Below are 27649 nucleotides of genomic sequence, written 5' to 3' on the forward strand. Positions count from 1 at the left end.
AGCAAGTGGAGTTGGAGTGCCTGGGGAAGCCGCAGGAGGGACAGAGGAGACAGCTCTCTTGGCATCTTGTCTGTCTCCCCACCAGCCTGTGCTGTGGGATCTGCTCCAGAGGGAGAAGAGTGTTTGGGCCCTGCAGATTCTAGTGCAGGTAACAGATGCGGGGGGTGGGGGGGCAGTATGTGGGTGGACTGGGTGATAGCTGTGGCCTGAGGTCTCTGCCCAGTGAAGCCATAACCACCATGACCTCCTACTCCCAGGCATACCTGCACATGCCGCCAGAAAATCTCCAGCAGCTGGTGCTTTCAGCGGAGAGCGAGGCTGCTCAGGGCTTCCTGACGCTCATGCACCGTTCCTGGGCCCAGCTGCAGGTGGGCACGGAGGGAGAAGGGAACGAGGGTGGCGGGGGAAATCTAGGAATCAAGAGCACCTGGAACCAGGTAGGCAGTGGGCTCGCTCCAGCAGAAGGAGGAACTCAGCAGGGGAGATGGCCAGAAGAGTGGGCATCCCCAGTGCCGGCATTCATTCCTGTGCCCCCACAGGTGCCACCATCTGAGGAGCAGGCCCTGGGTCGTCTGACAGCCTTGCTGCTCCAGCGGTACCCGCGCCTCACCTCCCAACTCTTCATCGATCTCTCACCACTCATCCCCTTCTTGGCTGTCTCCGACCTGATGCGCTTCCCACCATCCCTGTTGGCCAATGACAGTGTGTAAGGACCTTGTACCACTCCTCCTGATCCTGTCAGGGTCAGGCCAATCACCCCCACCTAGAGCAGCCCCTTCGATTAAAACTGGGGAGTCTCCTTCCTGTCCATGACAGCAGAGCTGCACAGAGCCAGGGAACAGGGCCAAGGACTAAGACCCATTACTCTCCCCAGCCTGGCTGCCATCCGGAATTACAGCCCTGGAATGAGGCCTGAACAGAAGGAGGCTCTGGCAAGGCGACTGCTGGCCCCTGAGCTGTTTGGGGAAGTGCCCGCCTGGCCCCAGGAGCTGCTATGGGCAGCGCTGCCCCTGCTCCCCCATCTGCCTCTGGAGAACTTTCTGCAACTCAGCCCTCATCAGGTATGAGAACGATCCTTTATTTGACTAGGCTGTTTTCTGATAGGTGGGATGGGAGTCAGTGGCATGTCTCCTAGTCCCACAGTGACCCCAACACGAGCTGACCTTCCCCATCTCAGATCCAGGCCCTGGAGGATAGCTGGCCAGCGGCCGGTCTTGGGCCAGGACACGCCCGACATGTGCTGCGCAGCCTGGTGAACCAGAGTGTCCAGGATGGAGAGGAGCAGGTGCGCAGGTGAGTGGTTGTGGGACCAGTGATCACGGCCAGAGCGGGGGAGAGGCAGGTACAGCTGCCATGATGGGTTGGGGTCCTAGAAAGGAAGGGGCAAGAGAGTAGGCAGTGGCCCCTGGCGGTGTAGGGCTCCAGGAGAGAGGCCTGTCTGTGGCATCCACATTTCCTAGTTTAGCGGTCGGAGTGCTTGTTCCGTGTACCCACATGGTCCCTGCCTTAGTACCAGCTTCAGTGAAGGCCAGCTTCGTGCCCTCTTCAGGCTGGGACCCCTTGCCTGTTTCCTGAGCCCTGAGGAGCTGCAGAACCTGGTACCCTTGAATGATCCAATGGGGCCGGTAGAACGGGGGCTGCTGGAATGTGCAGCCAACGGGACCCTCAGCCCACAAGGACGGGTGAGCCCCTCGGCACAGGCCTACAAGACTCCAGGCTTCCCGTGGCGGGTGGTCTGTGTGGAGGACGTGCCCAGTCATCTCAACCAAGCTTGAGCACAGTTGGTGCCAGCCCTTGCCCCACCTTGGCTACCTTCATTCCTTACTTCCTTACTCCATGGCCATTCTTATCTGTTACCACCTCTTCGGGACCCTGCTCCATCTGGTCTATGACATCTCGAACATATCCTTTGATGTCTTGAACCCAATCTGCTCCTCTCCCATCCCTGGTTCCAAGCCATAATCCAGGCCCTGGGAAATCCAGATGTGGGATTAGAGAGGAGGCTTAAGGTTCACCTGTCTTTTCTCTCCAGTCCCAGACCTTCTTTGGTTACAGGTAGCATATGAACTTCTGGGGGTGTTGCGCTCATCTGGAGGAACCGTGCTGAGCCCCCGGGAGCTTCGAGTTTGGGCCCCTCTCTTCCCTCAGCTGGGCCTCCGCTTCCTGCAGGAGCTGTCAGAGCCCCAGCTTAGAGCCATGCTTCCTGCGCTGCAAGGAACCAGTGTCACACCTGCCCAGGTGGGCCTATCTCACTCCCTGGCTTCCATCTGCCATCCGCGGAACCTCAGTCAAGAGAATTACGTTCAAGGATACCATCGGGCCCCCTGAAGCCTCCTTTTCCTCTGTCCCAAGGAGGATTCCCTCAACCCCCTTCCTCAGATGAAGAAGAGCCCAGAGCCAGGCTGGTCACTGGGGTGGTAGAGAGGGAGCTGGAAGTTTTGGAGGGCGGGCCCTAGGGACCTGCTTGGGACCTGGCTGCCAGGACCTGAGAGCTGTTGTTTCCTGTCCCATCCTCCCTCAGGCTGTCCTACTGCTTGGACGGCTCCTCCCTAGGCGTGACGTGAGTAGCAGAAACTTCTCAACATCCTCCGGAGCTCTCTGTCCCCCCCTTTCCCTGGCTCCCTCTCAGTTCCCCTCATACCTGCCGCCTTTCTGTACTGTGATTGTCCTCTTCCCTACCACCTGGCCCAGCTTCTTCAGGCCTCTTGTCTCTCTTGCTCCCCAGCTGTCCCTGGAGGAACTCTGCTCCTTGCACCCTCTGCTTCCAGGCCTCAGCTCCCAGACATTCCAGGCCATCCCTAGGCGAGTTCTGGTTGGGGCTTGTTCCTGCCTGGCCCCTGAACTGTCACGCCTCTCAGCCTGCCAGACCGCAGCACTGCTGCAGACCTTCCGGGTATGAGAGCAGCAGGGAGAATGGCCAATCAGGGATGAGGGCTCTGGTTGGGAGGAGGGCATCTTCCCTGTGCCCAGGGAAGGCCCCTCAAACCTCACCACTTTTACACACACACACACACACACACACACACATACACGCAGCCAATTCTCATGCAGGTGAAAGATGGAGTTAAAAACATGGGTGCAACAGGTGCCAGTGCAGCTGTGTGTATCCCTGGTCAGGTACGTGTGGTTTCTCCTGACTGAGCTCCTCTCCACGTCCCAGGGCTGTTTCATATGGCTGGTGCTGCCCCACATTCTCTCCCTGAAGTGGCCCCGAGAGTCCAAGTTAACTCTGTGCCCACCAAGACGTTCGTAGCTCTCCCCAGGGCCAGTTGCAGGACAGCATGACATCCTAGAATGTCAAAGCCACAAGGGTCTGAGAAATCTTCCAGGCCAGTCATTCTGTTTTCAGATAAAGAGACCAAGGCTCTGAGAGACTGAGGGAGTTTAGTCCATCAGGTGCCTAAATCAACAGCGACACTTGACCACAACCGCCTTTTATGTGAGGGCTCTTGGGTGTGCCCAGCTAGAGTGGCACATGCCATTCCACCTTTCTCCTAGTTTTGGTCCCTTCCTGCCCCCACGGTTCCCCTTCTTCTTTGAGGCCTGAGTCCAGACCCTTTCACCTATCACTACACTGCTACACCCACCCCACCAGCAGCCTATCCCCACCACCTGGCCAGAATGCCTGCTGCCTCTGCTCCCACTAAAGCTGCTACAGCTGGAGTCTGCTGCTCTTCTGGCTGACCGAAGGCATTACCGGGAGCTGCCCTGGTCTGAGCAGCAGGTAATTCTTCCCACTACCCCAGAACTCCCTTCTCTCAATATTTTCCACCTCCCTCACCCATCCCTCAGACATACGGCACATTATCCCTAGCATCCCTTATGATGTGACCTGCTTTGCTCTTTCTTTTTCCCTCCTCCCTATTGCCCCATTTCTCTCTCTCTCTCTCTCTCTCTCTCTGTCTCAGCAGTGGGCATTTGGGAGAGTAGGAGGCTGGTGGGACCCACAGGGTGGAGAGGCAGCACTGGGTCCAAGGCATCATAGGTCCTTGGGCAATATCTCTGCTGGGAAGTGGCTCCTCTTTCTTTCTCCTGTAGGCACAGTTTCTCTGGAAGAAGATGCAGGTGCCCACCAACCTGACCCTCAGGAATCTGCAGTAAGTAACTTGTGTTGAGCTGTGAGTTTAATTCAACTAACATTTTTTGAGTGCTTACCATGTGCCAGGCACCATGTGATACGTGGGGGAGTGGGGGTATGAGGATCAATGGTGCATGGCCTCAGCCTGTGGGTCTTCTTCTGACTCCTCCTCCCCTGACCCTCCCGCCCTTCCATAGCACAGTATCTATCCTGATCGGGTTCAGGTCCTAGCCCCATCACCTGTTTGTGGTCTTGGGCAAGTCATTTAACCTCTCTAAGCTTCAATTTTTCCTTCTGTAGAATAAAAATTAAGATGGTACCTTCCTACTAACACAGCATTGTAAATCAACTATACTCCAATAAAAATTTTAAAAATAAATAAATAAAATGGTATCTTCCTATAGGTAGTTGTGAAGATTAAATGAGATAAGGCATAAAAGGTACTTAATACAGTGCTGGGCCCAGTGTGAGCTTCTGGTAGACATTTGCTAATTAATCTTTCAGAGCCACTGACCAAGCAGGAATAAACAGGAGTAAGTATCACCTTACTTCCACCCACAGTAAAAGAACCATGGGCTTCTGAAGACATGGCTCTAGTCTCAGTTTACCACATTTCTAGTAGAATGATGCTGGGAATGTCACTTGACCTCTGTAAATCTTTATTTTCTTCTCTGATAAACAGTGATGATGTTGTGGGAAGCCAATGAGAATATCTATGGAAAGATATTTCTCAAACTGTAAATTACCGTAAATGAACATGCATACTTGTGTTGAGAATGTTGATATCAAGGAGCAGACAGGCTGTGGCACGTGTTGAATGAGCATCTACCCACTCACACATCTACAGGGCTCTGGGTACTCTGGCAGGGGGCATGTCCTGTGAGTTTCTGCAGCAGATCAACTCGATGGCAGACTTCCTTGAAGTGGTACACATGATCTATCAACTGTCCACTGGGGTTCGAGGGAGCCTGGTGAGAGGGGTGCTTGGGCATTAGTGGGAGCAGGGAGGCGGGGACCCTGGGTATAGAACCCAGCCTCCATGCTCAGCTCTGTCCTGAACCTGCTTCCCTACCCTGTCCTACAGAGGACCTGTATCTGGGCAGAGCTACAGAGGAGGATGACAATGCCAGAGCCAGAGCTGGCAACCCTGGGGCCAGAACTGAGTGGGCTGGACACCAAGCTACTCCTGGACTTACCGTAAGGCTACAGTTGGAGTTACTGGATTCTCAGAAGGCTCAACCTGGGGTAGAAGATCTGCCCTTAGGAAATACCTTAGAGGTGGTATTTTTCTGTCTGGTGGTTCCCTGACATCAGTTACAGCCTAAATCAGAGGATTCTTTTCAAAGTTGTGCTAGGAGAGCTTTCCTGGTGGTCCAGTGGGTAGGACTGCATGCTCCCAATGCAGGGGGCCCAGGTTCGATCCCTGGTAGGGGAACTAGATCCCGCATGCATGCCGCAAGTAAGAGTTTGCATGCCACAACTAAGAAGTCCGCATACCGCAACTGAGTCTGCATGCAGCAACTAAAGATACCGCATGCCACAACTAAAGATCCCACATGCCACAGCAAAGATCCTGCGTGCTGCAACTAAGACCTGGTGCAGCCTAAATAAATACATATTTTTTAAAAAACGAAAAGCAAACTTGCTCTAGGTATTGACTGGCTCCCCAAACAAGGCCCCAGCATGGGACACCTGAGAGTGGCAACACTGTGATGTGAACTGCCAAGCAATATATATATATTTTTTAATATTTATTTATTTGGCTGTGTTGGGTCCTAGTTGCGGCACATGGGATCTTCATTTGCCGCGTGCGGGGATCTTTAGTTGCAGCATGCGGGATCTTTAGTTGTGGCATGCGAACTCTTAGTTGCAGCACGTGGGATCTAGTTCCCTGACCGGGGATTGAACCTGGGCCCCCTGTATTGGGTGCATGGAGTCTTAGCCACTGGACCACCAGGGAAGTCCCCAAGCAATCTTATTATAACCTAGGCCACATTAATAGAGGTAAAATATTTAAAATGAGGGAGGTAGAAGTTCCCTGGTGGCCTAGTGGTTAGGATTCCGGACTTTCACTGCCGTGGCCCGGGTTCAATCCCTGGTCAGGGAACTGAGATCCCATAAGCCACATGGCATGGCCAAAAATAAAAAAAAAATTTAAAAAATGAGGGAGGTAACGATTCAATTCTGCCCCACAGGACTGTAGTCTGCTTAGGGCACTGTGTTCTCAATATGTTCGGAGGAGTAGGTAAAGAGAAAATGTATGAAGCATGTGATAAATACCTTCAAATACCCCAGGGGCTATCAAATAGAAAATAGATTGGCATGTTTCTGAATGGCCCCACTGGGCATGACTAGTACCAGCGAATGAAAATCAGATTTTTATACAATATGAGGAAAATTGTGGTAGTGAGTTCCTGGCCACTGGAGCTATTCAAGCCTAGTCTGGATGGCCCCATAGCAGGAATGTTGTAGAGCAGATTCAAGTATGCGTGAAGAAAGAGAAGACTAGATGAACCTAAGGCGGCTCCTAAACTAGAGACTCTAGGAGTTTATGGGTATCTCACTCACAGGCTTCTTTTCCCATTTTACCCCCATGCTCACCCCACTGCCAACTGAACTGTAAGTCAGAGTAGGAAAAAGCTGGCGTTGGTCTTTCTGGGAGGTGACTCCATCCTTACATTTTTATAGACCTTCCCACAGATTTTGGCTTTTGTACTACTTGGTCCAGTTCCAGACTTGGCAACCCTAGATAAGAGTACATGGTGTCACTTCTGACTTTTTGGCAAAATGGCTTTTTATTTTTAAATCTTTCAGATCTATTGAAATATATTGGTTCTTGGAGATAATTTAGAATCCCAAAGACCTGGATGAGGTGAAAGATCCTGGACCATGAGTTGGAAGACCCGAGTTCCTCATTTGTGAAAGAGAGATGAGAAAATACCTCTCTTATCCCCAGGTTTTGCCATAGGATCAAATGAGATAATGCCTAAAAGAACTTTGTCAATTGTATAGTGCTATACGAACAAGAGGGGACCTTCTCACAATAAGTAGAGGAAGGGTGGTACTGTGGAAAACAGGAACTGAGAGTAAGAACCCACCATTTGATCTCTTTGAACCTCAGTGTTTAATAAAATGGGGGAGGGGACTTAGTGATACTTAATATTTGGGGCTTTTGATTCCATTAGATGAGGTAGGATTGTTTGTTACTTCTTCTCAAGAAGACTGGAAATATGTCACTCCCTTTGTTCTCTCCCTGCAAGCACTGTGGTGGGAATTGGATCTGGGGCTTCCTTTCCAGGGCCACAGGGTTTGGTCTAGTGTTACCTCTTGTCTGGGCAATGTGGCATTCTGTGGTCCCTTCTCAACTTGGCTCAATTCTGAGTCCCCCCACTGTCAAACTGCTATAGGGTCCGGTTGATGGACAGACTGTCCAGTGAATCCATTATGTTGGTGGTGGAGCTGGTACGAGGTACTCCAGAGCAGCTGCTGGCACTGACCCCACCGCACCGGGCAGCCCTGGCAGAAAGGGCCCTACAAAACTTGGTAAGAGTCCACACCATCAGACTCAGAACTGTAGCCTGGGCCATTCTTACCACTCAGACAATGCTCTCTGTCTTCTAAGCCCAGACCTGAACTTTTGCTGCCAAACAGGTTTTTGTCTACAAGGCCTTAGCCCCTAGATCTACCTCTGGGTTCTATTCTTTGATAGTCTGCTTCATGTTTCTTGTCCATATCCCTTGGAGTATAAGAAATTCCTTGGATTCCACCTCCCAGTCTTACTGCCTGCTCCTATTTGGGCTCATTGTTTAGAAAAATGAACCATGGCCATGAACTTCATAGGGTCTTGGGTTGGGAGCTGGAGGGAGGCAAGGTCAAAGGTCTTGGTGTCTTGATCAAAGAGACTGGTCCTCTGAGCCAGCGGTGCATTGTCCCAAGGCCTGATGCCCCTCTCCAGGCTCCTAAGGAGACAACAGTGTCAAGGGAAGTGCTGGAGACATTGGGTCCCTTGGTTGGATTCCTGGGGATAGAGAGCACACGACGGATCCCCCTACAGATCCTGCTGGCCCATCTCAGTCAGCTGCAGGACATCTGCCTAGGAGAGCCATTTGCCACAGAGCTGGGATGGCTGCTGTTGCAGGAGCCTCTTCTTGGGTATGGACCTCCGGGAACTTCAGATTCTAACTCATCCTTCACCTACCCTCTCAACCACCCTCATCAGTGGCAGCCCATTCAATATGCTTGAGGTCCTTGGAGCCCTGAGTCCCCAGTCCCAGCGTGTCTTTCCTCTTCCTTCTCCTCACAGTTCACTCAGCATCCCAACCCCTGATCTTCTTTCTGTCCCTCAGGAAACCAGAGTTATGGAGCCAGGATGAAGTCGAGCAAGCAGGACGCCTAGTATTCACTCTGTCTCCCGAGGCTATTTCCTTGATCCCCAGGGTGAGGTGAAGGAACAAGGGAGGGAGTAAGAGCAGAGAGGGGACTGGGGAGCTGGTTCCAGGGAGCTAAGACCAAGGAAGTTGAGGGCAAAGGGTGTGAAGCCCGAATTTAGCAGGGGGAGACTGCTAAAAAGAGATAGGACTTTGGAATTACAGCTGTAGCAGCTGGCCCTGATCTGCCCGGCTCTGCCCACCTTCCTTCTACCTTCTCACCCAGGAGGCCTTGGGCCCAGAGACCCTGGAGCGGCTCCTAGAAAAGCAGCAGAGCTGGGAGCAGAGCAGAGCTGGACAGCTGTGTGCAGGGCCACAGCTCACTGCCAAGAAAGCAGCCCTGGTAGCTGGGGTTGTGCGGCCCACCACAGAGGATCTCCCAGGTGAAACTCCCCACATGCCTATACATGTAGCATGGTGTACAGGAAAGAGTATCCAACAGTGCAGTCAGACTTGTGCCCTTTGAGCAGATTTGTATAACTTCTCTCTAGGCTGGGGTTTTCTAACCTATAAAGCACAGAGGTGTGAGGGATGATCTTCAAGGTCTCTTCTAGTTCTAGGGTTCTATAGCTCTGGGAATTTATAACTCATTATATTTTTAGCCCAGGACTCCCCTTTCTCTGCTCTCTTATCCCTGTTAACAGCTGACTCAGCTCTAGGCTCGATTAAGCGTGGAGCTCTCTGCTGGGAAGACGCTTAGGATGGAGGAAGGTGACACTGTGGGGCTAGGGACCTGGGTTCCAATCTAGATCTGCCATTCAGGCCCTGAGCAACCCTGTCGGTCTTCCATCTATACAATGAGGGGCTTGTCCTCTCCAGTCACTTGTTCTAATATCGAGGCCTATAAATCTCACACTGTAGTAATCCCTTGAGCCATACTGCCCATATTGCCCTGTCCTTCAAAGGTTGGGGGTGTCATTCCATCTATAGCTATCTCTCTGGGCATACTTTAGTACTACACTGACCCCCTGGCCCTGCCTTCCCCCTTTAGAACCTGTGCCAAATTGTGCAGATGTACGGGGAACATTCCCATCAGCCTGGTCTGCAACCCAGATCGCAGAGATGGAGCTTTTAGACTTTGAGGACTGCCTAGCACTGTTTGCAGGAGACCCAGGACTTGGGCCTGAGGAACTACGGGCAGCGATGGGCAAAGCAAAACAAGTTAGTGATGGAGAGTCCAGTTGGGGTTGGAAGTAGAGTAACATGAGGAAGCCAGTTGGGTGTGATGTGGAACACAAGGGAATGGATAGCTGGGTGAGGGGTGGGGGACATAGGAGATAAAAGAATTAGAGAGTTTGGAGCCTGAGTAGGAAGTCAGAGGGGATGAATACTGAGGGAAGGAAGCTAGTGAAATGGGTAGAGGGACTAGAGAAGTGGTTACCAAACTTCAGCATGTATCAAAATCATCTAGGGAGCAGGTTTTTTAAATGCTTATTCGAGGATCTCATGCTAGACTCACCGAAGAAGAATCTCTGAGGACGGGGTCTGGGCATCTGCATCTTAACAGTCACCGCCCGCCCCCAAACGCCAAGAGTCTGGTGCACATAAGAGTTTAGAACTCATGGACTAGAGTCTGCTATTCTTCACTACTGAGACTCTAGAGTCTTTCAGTAACACCTTAGTCAGAGGAACCTTAATCCAGTCCTCTCATTTTACAGTTGAAGAAACAAAAGACCCAGAGAAGGCAAGTGATTTGCCCAGAGTTACACAGCTAAGGTCAGAGGCAAAACTAAGGCCCAGCATTCTGACTCTTAATCCAGTGCTTTTTCCATTCACACTCTTCCTCTCTTTCTCTAGTTGTGGGGTCCCCCCTGGGGATTCCGTCCTGAGCAGATCCTGCAGCTGGGTCGGCTCTTAATAGGTCTAGGAGAGAGGGAACTACAGGAGCTGAGCCTGGTGGACTGGGGTGTGCTGAGCACCCTGGGGCAGATAGATGGCTGGAGCTCCATCCAGGTAACATCTTCTCTCCTCTCTACCACCTTCCAAACACCCATCCCACAGATCCAGGCCTCTAGGGCATCTAAAGCCCAAGGAATTTCTTTCCTGTGATCCTGCCTGGCCATTCTTTCTATCTTTTCCTAATACCCCATACTAGTAGCCTTAGGAACTCTGTGATTTATTCACTCTGAGGCCCTGGACACGTAACACTTCCTTCTTCCTCCTTTCCCTTTGGCCGCCTTTTTTTCCATCCTTCTCTTTTTTGGATCCTCAACCTTTCCCATGGCCATTGGATCTTCAGGTCTTTTTTTAAAAAATAAATTTATTTATTTTATTTATTTATTTTTGGCTGCGTTGGGTCTTCGTTGCTGTGCACGGGCTTTCTCTGGTTGCAGCTAGCGGGAGCTACTCTTCGTTGCGGTGCGCGGGCTTCTCATTGCGGTGGCTTCTCTTGTTGCGGAGCACAGGCTCTAGGCACGCAGGCTTCAGTAGTTTTGGCTCGAGGGCTCAGTAGTTGTGGCACATGGGCTCTAGAGTGCAGGCTCAGTAGTTGTGGTGCACGGGCTTAGTTGCTCCGCGGCATGTCGGATCTTCCCGGGCCAGGGCTCGAACCTGTGTCCCCTGCATTGGCAGGCGGATTCTTAACCACTGTGCCACCAGGGAAGCCCGGATCTTCAGGTCTTAATAATAAAAAATCCAGTAGCACTTGTCCCTTCCCTAAGCAGTTGCCCATCCATGACTTCCCCATGACTTCTCTCCTTATCCTGTGGCCTCCACCCCCACCCCAGCTCCGGGTTGTGGTCTCCAGTTTCCTGAAGCAGAGTGGTCGGCACGTGAGCCACCTGGACTTCCTCCACCTGACTGCACTGGGTTACACGCTCTGTGGACTTCGGCCAGAGGAGCTGCAGCATATCAACAGTTGGGAGTTTAGGTCACCTGTGGAGGAGGGTTTGGGTGGTGGTGCTGAGGGAAAGGTGGGCTCACTGGGGAGGGAAGGATCATGCAGGAGTGGTCCCATGGAGGAAGGGATCTCACCTGAAGCCATTTCTACCATCAACTCATGACCACGGACCCTTATCACCATGGCTGAATCCTTCTCCCTTCCTTCCCACTCTTCCACAGCCAAGCAGCTCTCTTCCTGGGCAACCTGCATCTCCCGTGTTCTGAGGAGCAACTGGAGGTTCTGGCCCAGCTCCTTGTGCTGCCTGGTGGTTTTGGCCCAGTCAGTAACTGGGGGCCTGAGATCTTCACCGAAATTGGTACAATAGCAGGTAGGGAGACTGGGCCACTGCTGCTGCTGGTTGTCAGGGGTTGGTTTCCATACCATGGATGGACTGGTTGGAGGACTGCTCTGGAATTCTTAAGGTGGGAGTCTGAGAAGGCATTTAGGTAAGAGGTTGGAGATGTGTTGGGGAAGGTCTATGGTAGGATACCTTGGGAGTAGCTGGAGAAGGCCAGTATAAGATAACGTTTGCATGCCCATCCCACTTGCTTCAACAGCTGGAATCCCAGACCTGGCTCTTTCAGCACTGCTGCGAGGACAGATCCAGGGCCTCACCCCTCTGGCCATTTCTGTCATCCCTCCTCTGAAATTTGCTGTAAGTATTGATGGAGTGGGGTCTGGGGTGACCACAAGAGAGCCAGGGCCCAACAAGGGCTACAGTGGATGTCCTGATTCCTGCTTCCACCCCTAGGTGGTGTTCAGCCCCACCCAGCTATCTAGTCTCACCAGTGTTCAGGCTGTGGCTGTCACTCCTGAGCAAATGGCCTTTCTGAGTCCTAAGCAGCGACGAGCAGTTGCATGGGCCCAGTATGAGGGGAAGGAGACCCCAGAACAGCAGGGTGAGTTCCCAACTGCACAGCTTGACCCGCCAACCCCTGACCCAGAATCTGAACCCTAACTTGGTACTGGTTGGCTCACAGAACCCTTCAGGGAGATCCTGGAGTGAAGGGGTCTACAGGCAGATAGTTTCCAAGTATCAATGGATCCTGTGGAGCACAGCTGTGATATTCCTTCCATTCTCTCTCTCATTATAGGTCGAAGCACAGCCTGGGGTCTCCAGGACTGGTCACAACCCTCCTGGGCCCTGGCATTGACCATCTACTTCCTTGGCAACCTGCTATGAGCCTGTCTCTGCAGTTAAAGAGAGAGATTGTTGGGAAAGACATTTTAAGTAATAATGAATAAAGTGCAAATGGAAGTGCAATCTAATTATCCTCAGGAAGCTGATGAGGAATATGGGTAAAATGCTAATGCTTTCCACCCACCTGAGAATCAGTGTTCCTGGCATGCCATATCTGGAGTCTCTTTCCATCATAAATAATCCCACTGCCTTTTTTTTCTTCTGGAGGCTAGTTCCTCCTCATCCCACCATTAGAAATAACACAGCTGGAGCGTAGCAAGGAGTCTTTACTAGGACAGAGGGAGTGAGGGGGGAAAGGGGGCATCCAGAGTAAGGAGAATGGGCCACTGTTAGAATGGCAGAGGTCCTGGGAGTCTTGAGTCATCTGCTGGGGATGGGAGTTAATGCTTGTTGAGAGGCGGAGGGACGCGGATATCCTGGCCTCTCTCCAGACGCCGTTCACAGTCAATCAAATAGTTTACTCCATCGATGACCAGCTGCACCAGCTCCACCTGAAGGACACTAACCCTTGATCTCTGCTTCCCACAATCTGACTCCCTTCCACACTGATTTGGCTGCTCTGGGAACTCGTTTCCAATTTCCTCCCCACTCAACCTGAATTTCATTTCAGGTTCTGTTACATTCCTGAGGCTCACTCCCTGTCATATCTCAACCCCCACAGACCTATCCCGAATCCCTAAGAATCTCACCTCTGACTTGCCCAGTCGGTCCAAATTAGAGATGTCAACGATGCTGCCTGTGGCAGCTGTGTCCACTCCTCCAGTTCCACGTTTTTGGAGTCTTAGGTTCTCTAGGATCTTTGGGAAGCGGCTATCCTAGAGGGGAGATAGAGATTGGGGGGGCAGGGTCAACAGAGGCAGAGACTGGTCTGACCTGAAAGAGCCCTGAACCCACTCAGAGCTCTTTCCCTTGACTCTTTAGCTACACTATGTCTGCTCCTTTCCAAAATGCCCATTACCTCCCACCCATACACAGCCACCTTCCTCCTTCACAACCCTCTAACTCCACAACTCCTTTACTTTGCTTAGCAGGGGCAGTTTGATGTGCACTCCTGCCCGAAGTCCAGTGCCTAGGTTAGACGGACAGGTCAAGATGTATCCCAAACGCTCATTCCACATGAACTCCCAGCCACGCTCCTGGATCAGCCGCTCCACCTGAGTGCACAAAGGCTCTGTTAGTGAAAAGTCAGGGATATGCGAGCCTTCCCTTAGCTAGACCCACAGGAACTCTAGAAACATGTCTAGAAACAAAGACTTGGAATGTGAAAGAATGACACTGCTTTTTTTTTTTTTTTTGGTGGAAATGGCTCATTATTATCATGCATAAATTTGATGTTACGAGCCCATAATGATGAGATTGTGCAAAAATATCCTGTGTGGAAGAAGAGAAACCTGAGGGAATGATGCATTAAGGATGAACTAGGGAGATGAACAGAGGTGGTAAACTTAAATGAGAAAAGATTGATTATTCAATGAGTTCTGCATGCATTGACATCTTTACTTTGCCAATGAGCCTAGAGCTTGGAAGGTTCTTTCAGCCAGAAAATGAGGTTGTAGGCTTTGCAACAGGAAGAGGCAAGAGAGCCTGTTAACTGTGGAAAGAGCACATGTGAGAAAGCAAGAGAAAGGTGAAAATGGAGCAGAAGAGCCGGATTCATAGTTGTGGAGGCTGGGGGAGGAGTGTGGGAAGCATGTTTTTATTTCACTTAAGCATCCTAATCATGGAGATGACTATTAGAGTTGAAGAGACTGGAGATCTGCCAGAGTTGATGGACATGAAGACCACTACCTAACCTGAGTAAGAGGGATGCTGTTCCTAGTTCAGAAAGAACCATGGCATAGGGGGATATTGTATATGTTGAACAAGGGGAAATTCTTCCATCTAGAATAGTAACAGCAGTGAACACTTACCACGGGCCACGCACTTTACATGCATTATCTCACTTAAACCCCACAACTTAAAATGTAGGAAGTCTTACTCTCCCAATTTTACAGATGAGAATACTAAGGCATATAATTTAATATGTTACCTATTACTTGCTAAAAATAATAGAAACTTCCCAGCCAAGATCTAAACGGAAGAGATGCTTTCTCCCTTTACAAGTTCAAAATAGAACTGTATACATGAGAACATAAAATAAGGATTGGGTTTATGGGGATTTGTAATCTAGAATTGAATATGGAGACCTAATCCGTATAGGACTGAGGATTCAATTCAACTCCTCACGTAGAGCAACGCATTCTGGAACTTAGGCCATTCCATCCTCCACCTTCCCTGGTTTCCCTCCTACTCTCAGCTTAAAATCTAGACATGGTACTTTAGCAAGAATGACAGAATCCAGAGTTAAGGCCTACCTTGGCTCCCAACTGGGTGGTTACATTAGAATCATGAACATACCAATCTCTCACTCCTTACATCCATCCAGGCTTAAACCTTTTCCTTATCTGCACATCCCACCATCCCACACCACAACCCCCAGGCACTGAGCCACCATCTCATTTATTCCTTCTTTGCATTATTTGGCAACTGCTTTATTTACTTCCTTAGATTCCTGACATTCTTTCTCTCTTCCTATTCTTAGGGTGACCACATATCCTGGTTTTCCCTGGACAGTTCTGATTTATACCTCTTGTCCTAGAGTGATTGGTGGTGATCCTTTTCACCATCAAAAGTATCCTGGGTTGGTTGATAAATTATATGGTCCATCTACCTATTTAAATTTATTTTTTCCTCAAGTCCTCCCACCTAGTTCCCTTATACATTCTTCTCCAACCTCTTTGAGGCCTCGGCAGAATCTTTCAAACACTTTCTTCATGTTGCCACCCTTCTCCATGGAGATGACCCGTGTATGATCCTCCTCATTCACCCAGATCAAGAAGCTCTTCTCATTGTTGTGCCTGAAGGTAGGAGAGAGGGAGGGACAGGGATTAAGAGGCAGGGCAAGAATTGGGGGAGATAAAGAAAAAAGGGCACTTATAGGGGCAGGGGGTAAGCTAAGCCTCATACCAGATTCCACGAGCATCTGGCCAGTCTCGAGCCATTCCTGCTGCGGTCAATAATGGGGACACAGGCTTATCAAACAGGAAGTGGTCCTGGGGAGAGTAAAGGGACTTGGGGTAAGAATCCTCACAGTAGCCCCTGGGCTTCTCAGAGCCCAACTACCTCATCCGGCCCAGCCTCCCCTGACTCTTCTTTCCATCTGCCCCTCCCACCCAGCTCGCTCTCAAAGCCCCTCACATCAATTAGCTGCTGCTGCTCAGCCTCTGTCATCTCACTGAGCCGATAGTAGCGTCCAGCCAGGTCACCCTTCAGGCCACTCAGTGCCTCCACCACAACACGCTCCACCTCTCGTCGCTCTGCCCGGGTGCAGGCTGGAGGCAGGCTGAGTCCCCGGATACTTCGGCCAGTTCTGACTCTTGAGGACAATACATACCTCTCATCAAAGTAGCCAGAACGGATCTGGGGAATCAGAGAAATTAATGTAAGTCACAGAAACACAGTGGATGGGAGCTGAGGGCCTTTCGGAAGGAGAGACCTTAAGGACTAGAGGGGTCCTCACTGCCTGCACTGGAAGGAGAAGCCCATAGGGCAAGCACTCCAACTGAAGGTGCATTGTAAACCCTCCCCCAAACCTGCCCACCTTGGGGTGTGGCCATTCTCATCCGCCCTCTCCTCTCCACAGAGGCTGCTCCTGAACATACAATTCTTTCCCCACACTGAGACTAAAAGCTCAGCAGTATAATGACTATGAGTCAGGGTATAATTATGGTTGAAGGGACTGGAGAAACAGAATGTTGTACATAAGGCAATGCAAGTCAGAAGTGGAATATTCGACCTACCTTGCTGGCATCCAGGTCAGTGGTATGTTTCATCGTCTGGGGGTTATATCCATTGTGTCGCTCTTGGATCACAGGGTCAAACAGCTCAGCAAATACCTGAGGGGGAGTTCAGAGGAAGAGGGTGGTTAAGGAGAGGGAATCCCTTCCCAAGCTTTAGTTGTGGATTGATTTCACTGGGTGAGAAAACATGAGTATGGATGGTCCAGTCTTAAGGGAAAGTGAGGTCTTTAGGGGAAAGGAGCTGGGATTACTGGGGAGATGAATTGGGTCACCGGGGAAACTCTGGGGGCCCCCTACCTCATAGGTCTCCTCATCACCAGCTACCATGCCCACAGTCTTGATGAAGGGGTGGCCAGGGTTGTCCACGCCAGTCTGGATACATTGATCTAGCGTCCAACCAGTGGGTGTGGTCTTGTCGCAGAGCCGGGCATAGACTGCTGGGGTCAGGTGACTGGCCATGCAGTTGTTGTGCTTTCGGAGGTCTGGGTACTCAGCACTAGGGAGGGGGTACCCAGTAACCATGGAGGGAGGGCACAGGGGGCCTAGACCCAGTGCACTCAGCTGGGAGCATGTCTGGCTTTGTTCCTTGCGGGGAGGGGAGGTTAGAGGGAGGCTAAAACTTGGTAATCTCATCAGGGACTTTCAGGATCTATTCTTTCCCAAGAGTTCTAGCTTCCTCTGGCTGGAGGCTCAATTCTCCCAGATCTGCTCAGTTCTTTCCTCCCATGGACACAACACTAGGGATGGGGGGAGGGGAAAGACTAAGGAGGGGAATTCAGGAAACGGGAGAGAACAGCAGGAAAAGGAGATGGAGGAGAGCGGAAAGGATAGTTCCTGGTCTCTCAATTAGGAATTTGGGCAGAGTAGGTGCAGCCAGAACTCACAGGGCCAGAGTTGGCCTTGAGGGTGGGAACTGCGGGCTCCAAGTCCTCAGGAATGCTTTCACCTTATGGTTTTGGCCTCCATTCCCACCCCACTGAGGTTTTCAGACTGTCCAGCGCCTGTACTCCAGAGCCTTCGTGACTATAGCCCTTCTCTATTGCCCAGGTCCGTATCTCCATCCCCAACTGCACCTACCCGTCCCCCACCCCCACCCCACCGCCACCCTCACCCGGGCGCCTGAGACACTGATACCTCGGGGGATACAGCCTCCGTCGTTCGCCGGCGGCTCGAACAGGTTCCGAGCGGAGCAGAAACCCAGCGGCTACAGACCCAGCTCCAGCCAAAGCCAGGAGTCTGAGCCCCGGGCGGGCAGACAGGAGACGAGAGAAGGGACCAGCCATGGCTTGAGGGTCTGGTTACGGAAACCCGGAGTAGGAGCTGGCTCAGGGCAGGAACCGGGAGGGAGGATGCAAACAGGCTGACTGAGAGCCGGAGGTGGGTGCGAGGCTGGAGCCGAAATGGAGGGAGGCTGGAGCGGGAGTGGAAGCCGGTGCCGACCAGGCTGCAGGAGAGGCGCAATGAGCTAGCGGCGGTCGGGCGCAGGAGAGGGAGGCAGAGCTGCAGTCTCCAGGGGTGGGGCTCATGCAGGCCCCGCCTTCCCGCCTGCCACGGCCCTAGGTGTGCGGGGGCAGAGGGCAGGCACCACCCACCAGGTAGATTAGGAGGACTGGAGATTCGCAGCCTTAGGCCGGGGAACGGGCCCACCTGAGATGAGGTCGCCCAGATTTCAGCACCAAGTAGAGGACAGCACCCAAGGGGACAGGCGAGACCCGAACACCCTTCCCCTAAGCCTCTCGGTTTAATAGGAAACCCGTTTTGTCACCCTGTGGGTGTGAAAGCGTGACACTACCCAACCTCTTCTCGTTTTTTCGGCCTGCCTCAGCAACCTCTCCATCTTCCCAGGGGAGGCGGCCTCAGGGAACCGTGGAATAAACACAGATACCAGAGGAAGACAAAGAGAAAGCACACAGGCAGACACTGAGAAAGACACCAGCTGCCTCAAGGTCACCTTTTTCCTTAGAACCAGGAAGAGGACCAAAGCTCCTCCCTGTCACACCTGTGCTCTCCTTATAAGGTTGTGGAAAGATTCCCGGAGAGAAATCAGGGAAACATGAACTCTTACCCCATCTGTGCTGTGTTGCCCACCCCCGCCCTGCCCCCAAGTCTGAAGCCCTGCTCCGTCCTTCCTCCACTTCTCATGATCCCCCACTTTTCCCCCTCCTCGGCCCTCCTCCCCATCTCCTACTTCACCTTTGATCTTTTACTTCTCAGAGTCTTTTCCAGGCTCCGACCAGTTTGCTGCTCACAGGACTCCGAGTATTCTCGGCAGGCTTGCCTACCTGTTGTTTGGCTGGGCGTGGGGCTGGAGTTGGGCAAGGAATTATGCTTTCTTCTCCTCTCCCTTCTCCCCGCTCTCTGTAGCTCCCAGTTCCTGAGCTGAAGGGGAGTGTAAGGTGACGTGAAGGGTGTGGTGAGATGACGAGGTGTAGGACGGAAACAGGCAGGCACAGGTCCCCAACCACCACATGTGTTTCCTCTCTTGGCTCCCTAATGCCGTTTAATCCAGACTGTAAGGAGGGGTGTCCAAGGGCATAGGGTCACCAAGGAATCTCTGCCTTCCACCTGGTCGCTTCTCCTCCTCTCTGCTCACAAGGTGCATATTCATATTTGAAAGGGCTTTGTTGCCATATCTCCACGTGTGACTTGGGTATGACTTGATCTTTGTCCTGGCAGAAGGAGAATGAATGCTTGGAGCTGAAATAGAGATGTGGGCTTCAATATGGAGGGTCAGTTAAGATGGGGTAGGCATGGTGGCATTAGCCCATTCTTTCAGGTATTGATGACAAAATATTGGCTCTCTGTATACTGATGCCGAAATGAGATACAGAGACAGAGTTTTGGAGGAGAAAGAAATAGTAGCTTTATTCTTGGAGGGAACACAGCAGGCTAGCACCTCAAGAACTGTGCCCCCCTCCCTGTGGAACAGGGAGTGGTCTTCTAGTCAGGGCTCGTGGTTGGGGGTAGGAGGATCAAGGCAGTGACTGGGCTTGCATTCTTCTGATGGGTTGGTGGTGAGGTAAGTAGGAGTCAGCAACATCAACCTTCAGGTTCTAGCTGGTCTGGGGTCTACGTGCCTGTGGACAGCATACCCACCTGGAGGGGGTTTCAGTATCTGCAAAACAGCTCAAAGATATCTTTGTGTGTGTCCGTTGACGGGGAACCAGGACCTTGCCCCAAGGCTGCACTATTGTTTCTCTTGACTGTTTCTCTCTTGTCTTGACTTGCATCCTCTCACTTCCCTGATTAACAACTGCTTGAACCTGCCCATTGGAAGTAGGGAAAGGTCATGGAGGCTGAATGAAGACTATTTCCTGTAATCAAAGACATGGGGGACACAGAAAGTCTTTGTGCCCTGGAGCCCCACAGGGCCCTGCTCAGTATCATTACCTTGGTGTACCCACAAGACAGCAAGATAGTTGTTAATCTTAAGGGAGAGTATCTGAGAAAAAGAAATTCCCTTCAAATTGTCTGCTGGCCTCACTGATGAGACCCCACTCCATCCCTTTACTCTCATTTCATTCATTCCTCTCAGGCTTCGCTAGTGCTCCTTTTCCTTTCTTCCTCATTTGTGGGTAGTCTTAGTAGCCAATTACCTCTCTTCCAGGTCCATCAGTTCCTTTTTCTCCTGGTAAGACAGCAATAAGCAGAGAAGAGATGGAGTTCCGCAGTTTGTGTTACCTGAAAACTGGGTTCGCCTTTTGGTGGGTGTCAAGCCAATAGATACAACCAAGCCAAAGATCAGGAGAAGGATTTATTATTACTTGCCACAAGTAAGGAGAACACCAGGGATCTCTCCCAATGCAGCGTCTCCCTGAACAGCAAAATCTGGGAAGTTTTCAGCTAAGGATACATGCATATTCATGAAGGGGTGAAACCGAGCAGGACCCTATGGGGCTCAAAGATGAATTATTATGTATATCCTTTAAGAAATCAGGGCCCTGCCCCAAGACTGCACTGTTGTTTCTTGACTGCTCCTCCCTTGTTTCTGCATTCCCTCCCTTAAGATCATTAATTACTGAGACCTGTTCAAGGGCAAGCATTGTGGCCAGGCTTATATCACAAAATGGCTTAGGCCAAAATGGGTTCTCTTATATCAAGAAAGCCATTCCTGGTTCTCTTTCTCTGGTGACCCCCTAACCTATCTGCTTACACTAGGGACAAAATGGAGCAGGACGCTGTGGGTCCCTCCCAGGTACAAATCCCTTCTGTGTCCCCCGTTTCTTGTTTGTAGGAAATAGGCTTCATTCAGCCTCCTTGACCTTTCCAGAGTTTCAAGGGCAGGTTCAAACAGTTGCTAATCAGGGAAGGGAAGGGATACAGAAACACAGGAGGGACAATCAAAAAACTATAGTGCAGCAATTAAAGCAGGATCCTGGTTCCTCCCAGAGGAATATTCATAACAATATCCTTGAGTTCTTCTGCAGGAACTAACCCCACCCCCCCCACATGGAAGATGGTAACTTCAGGCTGAATAACGGATTTCTGGAGCACCGCCCTGTTACCTCACCACCAACCAATCAGAAGAAAGTCACACACTTGCAGCCCTCACCCCAAATTTTGCCTATAAAACCTTTTTCCCCAAAACCATCAGGGAGTTAATGGGGTTTTTGAGAACGAGCCACCTGTTCTCCTTGCTTGACCCTGCAATAAACCTTTCTCTGCTCCAAACTCTGGCCTTTCTCTTTGTTTGGTCTCACTGTGCTTTGGGCACACGAACTTGCGTTGGGTAACAGAACTTGGAATAGTCTTGACCAGGGAAACCTGAGTGAGGATGCAAAGATAATAACAGTACAAACATACACAAAATGCTTTCATATAATCAGTACCCTATGAGTTAGGGTTTCTAGTCCCACTCTCTCACAGGTGAGAAAAGAGGGGCTGAGGGAAGTTCAATGACTTGTCCAAGGCTGCACAGCTATTAAAGGCAAGAGAGCAAGCAGAGTGTGGAGATAGGCATCCACTTGTTCAGCCTTCCAAGTCCATCCATCGTCTTGTCTCCTCCATAAGTAAGTCTCTTTTCCTTCCCTTAACTTTCTGATTTATTTCCGTCTCTGTTTTTGTCTCTAGTCTCCCTTTCACTCCTCTAGTCCGTTAACATTTGCAACGTACATTTATTGGATCTCTACGTCTATCATATCCAGTTTTATTTTACAAAACGAACAGAAGACTTGGTTTTGTCCTCATGGAGGTGCAATGGCACAGACTCTGCCTCTTCCTCTACATCTCGCTTCCCCCCACTTCGTCTCACTGGAAATTCTGTCTAGACCAAGCATCTGGACTGTGGCGACGCAGTTAGAAATCAGAAAAAGAACATCAGGTTGCACTTCCTCCCCAGAACCACTAGAGGCCACCATCCTCCGCGCAGAAGCGCCGGCCAACGCAGCCTGACTCTGCTGCCGGTGCGCGCCCTCCGCTGATTGGTGGCGCCGAAGAGAAGTCGTGCTTTGATTGGGCCGCTGTCAGGTGTCGCTGCCGGCAGGTTCGGGTGCGCGAGCGCAGGGAGGCGGGTGAGTGAGGGCCGGGGGCGGTGGGGGAGTGGCTGGGGGCTGGGGGCGGTATCTGAGGGGGTGGACTGGGTAGAGTGGGCTCCTTCGGTGCCGAGGGCCCTGGTTAGGAGCGGCTGGGGGCAGGTCTGGAAAGAGACCCAGCGGAGAGGCCTCAATGTCTGCGAAGGGAGAGTGAGGCGGGGAAGGCGGGGGCGGGCAAAAGGCTAGAGGAGTCGGGATGGGAGGTGGTAATCGTGACCCGGAGCTGAGTGAGGAGAGCGCAGAGGAGGGGGTCAGCGAGAGAAGAGGTAGGCGTGTGAAGGTCTGCGTGAGGAAGAGGGGGTCCTGCTGAGCCAGGGGAGTCTGCCGGGGAGAGGGTCAGGGCGGGCAGGTCTGTGTGAGCAGGCGTGGGAGTGGAGTCAGACCGGAGGCTCGGCTGGAGGAAGGGGTTGTTGCAGAGAGGAGAGAGAAGGTGAGCCTGGAGGGAAGGCAGGTCGGGAAGGAGTGGCTCTCAGACAGTCTGTGCGGGGGAGCATTGAGGGTTCCATATAAATTTGTTACCAAGTGTGGTGACTCACCTGAGGGTTTGAAGGACTGTTTAAGGCTGGGGAGTCAATGAGCGAGAGGATTAGTTGTATTGTTGATTGGATCGGTTGATTAGTGATGTAGGAGGGGGCAGTAGTTAGGGGAGTCAATGAAGAGTCCTTTTAGTAAGTTGGGGAAAGAAGGCAGTATGAGTGAGTTGATACCGAGAACAAGGGCATCAGCACAGTTCATCAGTGGCAGAATAAGGGTATGTATGCAGCATTAAAAACTGCATCAAGAAGGAGCGAAGGGGTCCACTGTTGAAGGAGATAGTGTTTGCGGCCTGAGGAGTTTTAACTGTGTTGGAAGTATTCCCACCTGACTCTGTACTGACCTTTCTCTTTCATCACTGATGGAGCCCTCCATCAAGTGCAGAAGTGCATGGTGGTTAAAGAAATTAGAGGAGTAGGAAAGCAGCCCTAAATTCTAAGGGATAAAGAAGTTACACAGTTTACCCTCCCTTCAGTCCCTTCTCTAGATCTGATTTAACATAGATGTTCCTGAGAAGATTGCCCACCTGCCCCTCCCTCTCTCCTTACCAATTATACTATCTCCTCCTTCCTCCCCTCCCTGACTCCCTTCCACATTGATTCAGGCCCCAGTAAGACTGCCCTTTAGCCTACTGTAGAGTATGAAGTTTTCTTTTGCAACAAAGTATTAGGGGAGAGGGGGAAGGGGAGAAGAGCACAGAAAACAGGGCAATGGCTCTTGGAACACCACATTAAATCCCAGCTTCTCGCAGAGGTACATCTAAATAAATCCTGGCTTATTTCATAGCTATTTCTGTCAGGCTTCTATTTCTGCTTTGTTAACTATGAATTTAGACCTTTCATCTCTCTTCAGCTCCATATTTGTGAACAGATTCTCCTTTGCCATTCAATTATCATCTCCTGTTATAGAGTTATAATAGAATTTCAAGAATGTGACAGTGTACATTCAGCAGAAAACCAGGAAAGACCTAGTGGAAGAAAGTGTGGAGGGTTAGGAATCTTAGACATAGAGAAAGCTCCTGCTTCAGAGAAAGGATAAAGCGTGCAACAGAATTCTGCTTGCTTAAACTATACAGGGACCTTGGGAATGTCACAAGTCATGGAAATTGGGTCAGGTCACGAAAAAGGATTTCAAAGAAACAGGCTATAATCAGGAGGGGTGTGTATGTATAAGACCTGCAGTGTACAACTGAAAATGTTAAGCCTAAGGAGAATGTTGTGCCCTCACGGTGGTTGAGCAACGGAGCAGATGGTGAAGACTAGAAAGGTCAAGATCTATATAAAGATTAGCTATAACTTTCTAATCAAAGCTGCAAACTCACTTGTAATGGAAGGGTTTAAAATAAAAATACAGAAAGTAAATATTGAAGACTAAAAACCTATAAGACTAAATTACTCCATTTACTTAAGGAGTTTGTGGCTTTCATTAGAGCCATTGGTCAGTATTTCTGAGAACTTCTGCAGAATGTAGAAAATTGCTGATGTGACTCAATTTCATTTTTGGAAAAAAATAACAGATACCCGTATCCCCACAATTTAGTATTAACATATGTTAACTGTTTGTATATTTGCTTCAGAGTTTTCTTAATTGAAATAAACATTATAGATAAGGTTGTGAAGTTCCATTTGAATCCTTCTCAGTTGTTTTCCCCTCTCCTCAGAGGTAACCACTATCATGAATTTGATATCTTTCTTTCCCATCTGTTTTTATACTTCTAATTATGTATACAGCCATAAACATATGTAGTATTTTTTATTTGTACAAGTGGAATTGTCCTGCATGTATATTTCTGCAGTTTGCATTTGGAAGCTGTCCATGTTATATATAGCTTTGATTCATTTTTTAAAAATGGAAATATAGTTAATTTACAATGTGTTAGTTTCAGGTGTACAGAAAAATGATTCACATATATATATGTATATATATATATATATACACAAGATATTGAGTATATTTCCCTGTGCTATACAGTTGGTCCTTGTTGTTTACTGATTTTATATATAGTAGTGTGTATATGTTAATCCCAAGTTCCTAATTTACCCCCCCGATTCATTTTTAATAATTGCTGTTAGTCAACCTTTTGTAAACACAACATTATATTTATCCATTCTTCTACTTGTGACAGCTGAGTTGTTCTTGGTTTTTGCCATTACCAGCAGTAAGGTTATGAACATCCTTGCAAATGTCTTCTTATGTGGGAGAGTTTCTCTACAGCGGAGTTTCTCAACCTCGGCACCACTCACATTTTGGACTGGACAGTTCTTTGCTGTGGGGGGTATATCCTGTGCATTTCAGAATGTTGAGCAGCATCCTTGGCCTCTACTTACTAGATGTCAGTAGCATCTCCCCAGTTGTGACAACCAAAAGTGTCTCCTGACAAATGTCCTTTGCACAGTATAATCACAGTTGGTTAAGAACCGCTGCTGCAGGTGTATGTATGCAGAAGTGGAACTGCCAGGTTGTTCTGACTCAATTTTAAGTCTTAAGATATTCTCACTGATAATGGCTCTAGGCAGGATTTTTTTTTCCATTATAGCTTCTGGTATGAAGGACCTTGGCCTAGACCAGCCTTGTGTCTGCTGTACCCTGAGATGGTAGAGAGAAAATTGAAATTTCAGTTTGAGAATGGGTTGGAGCCTGTTGTATGGATGCCTGTATCCTCAACTTCCCACCTAGCACTAGACCTCTTTCCTTGAACAGATTTTCTGGAACTGAGCATCTCTCTTTTAAGGTAAAGCAGGTGAAGGAGAGATGGGGCATAGGGCATTTTAATGTTCTGATTTAATGTTTAGAACATAGGGTGCCCTCAATCAATGTTTTTTTGAGTTAATCCTTGGTAGGAATGAAGATAGGGGTTCAGAGCAAAGGCAAATTAACTCTCTTATTCCTCTGCTCTTGAATTAAATCACTGAGTTCAACACTACTGTGGGGAAGTGGAGAAGGGCCAGGAACATTTTGGAATGAATCCAAAGTTGAAATGTCACTCTAACCTTCTCTTCTGGTAGGAATCAACAATAGCCTTCCATGAGGAACTGCCTTTCCCATTTGCTCCTGGAGTTGACGGTTTTTCCTGCTGGCAGAATCAGGGACATGCCAGCACTGTAAGGGTTAATCTACTGATCCTCTTACCAGTCTCATGGTTGGGGGTGGGGTGAGCAGGGAGGAAAAGGGAGACCTTGCTTTTCTCTTAGGGATCTTTAGTCATCTCAAGTCATAGTCCACATGCCTCCTTTCCTGTTGATCCTTCTCACCATAGCTTTGTTTCCTGTTTCCCCTAGTCCCCTTGTAGTTCCCTCTTATCTTCTCATTCCCCATCCCCCATCCCCACCCACTGCCATGGGGCTTGGATTCTGAACTAACAGGGATACCCTCCACTGCAGAGCGGGATGAGTGGGTGCTCCGGCGGGGATGTGGTCATTGCCGGCCAGTGAGGGCGAGAGCGCCACAGCCCACTTCTTCCTTGGAGCTGGAGATGAGGGGCTGGGCACCCGTGGAATAGGCATGAGGACAGAAGAGAGTGACAGCGAGCTCCTTGAGGATGAGGAGGATGAAGTGGTAAGACCAGGGAAAATGATGTAACTTGGTTCTGGGACCCCTGTCATAGTTGAGATTCCATAGGATGGAGACACCTCTCCCCATTCTTCCCAAATGCATAGACTCCCTGTCATAAACAGGCCCTATTCTGATTAAGGGGAAGGGCAGTGGAGATTGGTTAGATTGCCTCTCTTTGAAGCCCCTACCCTTATGTCCTCCTCTTGTTATCTCATTATTATTGGTTCTCCTACTCTTCTGCCCGACTACACATTTCCTACTGTGGCAGTAGGAATACCTGCAGGTACCCCAATCTAGGCCTAAGTTAGGGGATAACTTTAACCCCATAGGTCCAAAGTCCTGGCAAGAAACTCTGTGCCCTAAGGAGATGAGACAGTGTTCCCTGATAGGGATGGTTTAGGTGGGAAGTATCTGACAGCACTTCCTCTCTGTAGCCTCCTGAACCTCAGATCATTGTTGGCATCTGTGCCATGACCAAGAAATCCAAGTCCAAGCCAATGACCCAAATCCTAGAGCGACTCTGCAGATTTGACTACCTGACTGTTATCATCCTGGGAGAAGATGTGATCCTCAATGAACCTGTGGAAAACTGGCCATCCTGCCACTGCCTCATCTCTTTCCACTCCAAAGGTTGGTGTCTGTGAAGGAAAATGGGAAGGAATGGTGTCGGGAATGCTGGACTGGGAAATGAGGCTCTTACTGTCAAATAGTAAAGAGGCCATCAGCTCTTCCCAACACACTAGGGAACAGTGCAAAGGGGTCTGTTCTCCCTACATCTTGGAGGAGTTGCTGGGGGTAGTTTAAAGCCCATATTTGAACGTCAGGACAGCTCTAAGATTCTTAGGGTCTCTGACAGAATTGGTCTTTGGAAGGACCCTAAAAATAATTTCTGTTTTACTTTTTTCTGATGGATATTCTAGACTTGGGAAGTTGGGCAGGAGGATGAGTGCTGGGTTGGATGGGTAGTGGAGCTCGGTGGCAACTAATAGCTTTAATACATCTATTTCTCTTGCTGTTTTCTCACTGTCTCTTTCACTTTCTTCCTTTGGTCTCTCTATTTCCTTTCTCCATCCCAGGCTTTCCTCTGGACAAAGCTGTTGCTTACTCCAAGCTTCGAAACCCTTTTCTTATCAATGACCTGGCTATGCAGTATTACATCCAGGATAGGTATAGCTTTCTGTTGACTGGTGGGATGGGTGGCCCTGAGATTATGCCTGTTTAGAGAACCCACTCTGGGAGGGGCAGAGTCAAACCAACATGCTTAATTTTTGTACCATACCCTCTTGAGTTCTGTACACGGGTGTCTCCCAATTCCTGAATGAATGAAATCCCTAGCCTCTCCCCTGGTCACCATCCCCCACCTCTCCCAGCTAATTTATTCGGGGGTGACAGGAGGGAGGTGTACCGGATCCTGCAGGAGGAGGGTATTGATCTGCCTCGATATGCTGTGCTCAACCGTGACCCTGCCCGGCCTGAGGGTGAGTACCTGGCCTTGTCCAGTCCTGCCCTGCTTTCTACGACTTAGCCCAGTTCTCCTTCCTCTAGACGTCTCCTATGTACCACCCGGCTCAGTGAGGCTTTGGTTACTGGATTATGGGTAGAGCTA

The 27649-nt window shown here is 50.1% G+C and overlaps 3 protein-coding genes across 27 annotated transcripts in view; 2 read left to right on the forward strand and 1 right to left on the reverse strand.

Moving 5' to 3' along the window:
• STRC (stereocilin) overlaps nt 1–12643 on the forward strand; it is a 35291-nt gene extending 22648 nt beyond the window's left edge. Inside the window, exons 6-30 of one of the 7 annotated variants that reach the window (XM_059913426.1) lie at nt 86–148; nt 258–368; nt 540–706; nt 875–1061; nt 1178–1293; nt 1550–1682; nt 2056–2238; nt 2522–2560; nt 2726–2893; nt 3052–3117; nt 3596–3724; nt 4039–4097; nt 4926–5049; nt 5163–5275; nt 7486–7621; nt 8034–8230; nt 8425–8515; nt 8732–8888; nt 9497–9666; nt 10303–10458; nt 11232–11374; nt 11566–11714; nt 11944–12041; nt 12138–12285; nt 12481–12643. In XM_059913426.1, coding sequence (XP_059769409.1) covers nt 86–148; nt 258–368; nt 540–706; nt 875–1061; nt 1178–1293; nt 1550–1682; nt 2056–2238; nt 2522–2560; nt 2726–2893; nt 3052–3117; nt 3596–3724; nt 4039–4097; nt 4926–5049; nt 5163–5275; nt 7486–7621; nt 8034–8230; nt 8425–8515; nt 8732–8888; nt 9497–9666; nt 10303–10458; nt 11232–11374; nt 11566–11714; nt 11944–12041; nt 12138–12285; nt 12481–12569 — 3192 coding nt within the window. In that variant the 3' untranslated portion in view covers nt 12570–12643. Of the gene's footprint in view, nt 1–85; nt 149–257; nt 369–539; nt 707–874; nt 1062–1177; nt 1294–1549; nt 1683–2055; nt 2239–2521; nt 2894–3051; nt 3118–3595; nt 3725–4038; nt 4098–4925; nt 5050–5162; nt 5276–7485; nt 7622–8033; nt 8231–8424; nt 8516–8731; nt 8889–9496; nt 9667–10302; nt 10459–11231; nt 11375–11565; nt 11715–11943; nt 12042–12137; nt 12286–12480 lie in introns of all 7 variants that reach the window. The other 6 variants (XM_059913427.1, XM_059913423.1, XM_059913425.1 and 3 more) reach the window with 6 other exon arrangements.
• A 192-nt stretch (nt 12644–12835) lies between these two features.
• LOC132360483 (creatine kinase U-type, mitochondrial) lies at nt 12836–18800 on the reverse strand. 3 transcript variants are annotated; one of them, XM_059915565.1, is made up of 10 exons: nt 18709–18800; nt 17561–17720; nt 16724–16922; nt 16427–16522; nt 15825–16046; nt 15594–15679; nt 15361–15484; nt 13607–13741; nt 13277–13402; nt 12836–13078 (listed from the first exon to the last, which is right to left on the reverse strand). In XM_059915565.1, the coding sequence occupies exons 2-10, from the start codon at nt 17707–17709 to the stop codon at nt 12968–12970; spliced, it is 1248 nt and encodes a 415-aa protein (XP_059771548.1). In that variant the 5' UTR covers nt 17710–17720; nt 18709–18800; the 3' UTR covers nt 12836–12967. The 3 variants fall into 3 exon arrangements, with proteins under 3 accessions (XP_059771548.1, XP_059771546.1, XP_059771547.1); XM_059915563.1 differs by having other exon boundaries at nt 17561–17870; XM_059915564.1 differs by lacking the exon at nt 18709–18800 and adding an exon at nt 18620–18704 and having other exon boundaries at nt 17561–17870.
• A 3104-nt stretch (nt 18801–21904) lies between these two features.
• PPIP5K1 (diphosphoinositol pentakisphosphate kinase 1) overlaps nt 21905–27649 on the forward strand; it is a 43017-nt gene continuing 37272 nt past the window's right edge. For 13 of the 17 annotated variants that reach the window (XM_059913434.1, XM_059913442.1, XM_059913438.1 and 10 more), the window contains exons 1-6: nt 23224–23244; nt 25497–25592; nt 25872–26046; nt 26478–26673; nt 27120–27210; nt 27436–27521. In XM_059913434.1, the coding sequence (XP_059769417.1) occupies nt 25900–26046; nt 26478–26673; nt 27120–27210; nt 27436–27521 (520 nt within the window). In that variant the 5' untranslated portion in view covers nt 23224–23244; nt 25497–25592; nt 25872–25899. Of the gene's footprint in view, nt 21937–22688; nt 22709–23198; nt 23245–25496; nt 25593–25871; nt 26047–26477; nt 26674–27119; nt 27211–27435; nt 27522–27649 lie in introns of those variants that run through there. The other 4 variants (XM_059913435.1, XM_059913436.1, XM_059913437.1 and 1 more) reach the window with 4 other exon arrangements.

This window comes from Balaenoptera ricei, chromosome 2 (assembly GCF_028023285.1).
Source record: "Balaenoptera ricei isolate mBalRic1 chromosome 2, mBalRic1.hap2, whole genome shotgun sequence".
NCBI classification, from domain to species: Eukaryota; Metazoa; Chordata; class Mammalia; order Artiodactyla; family Balaenopteridae; genus Balaenoptera; species Balaenoptera ricei.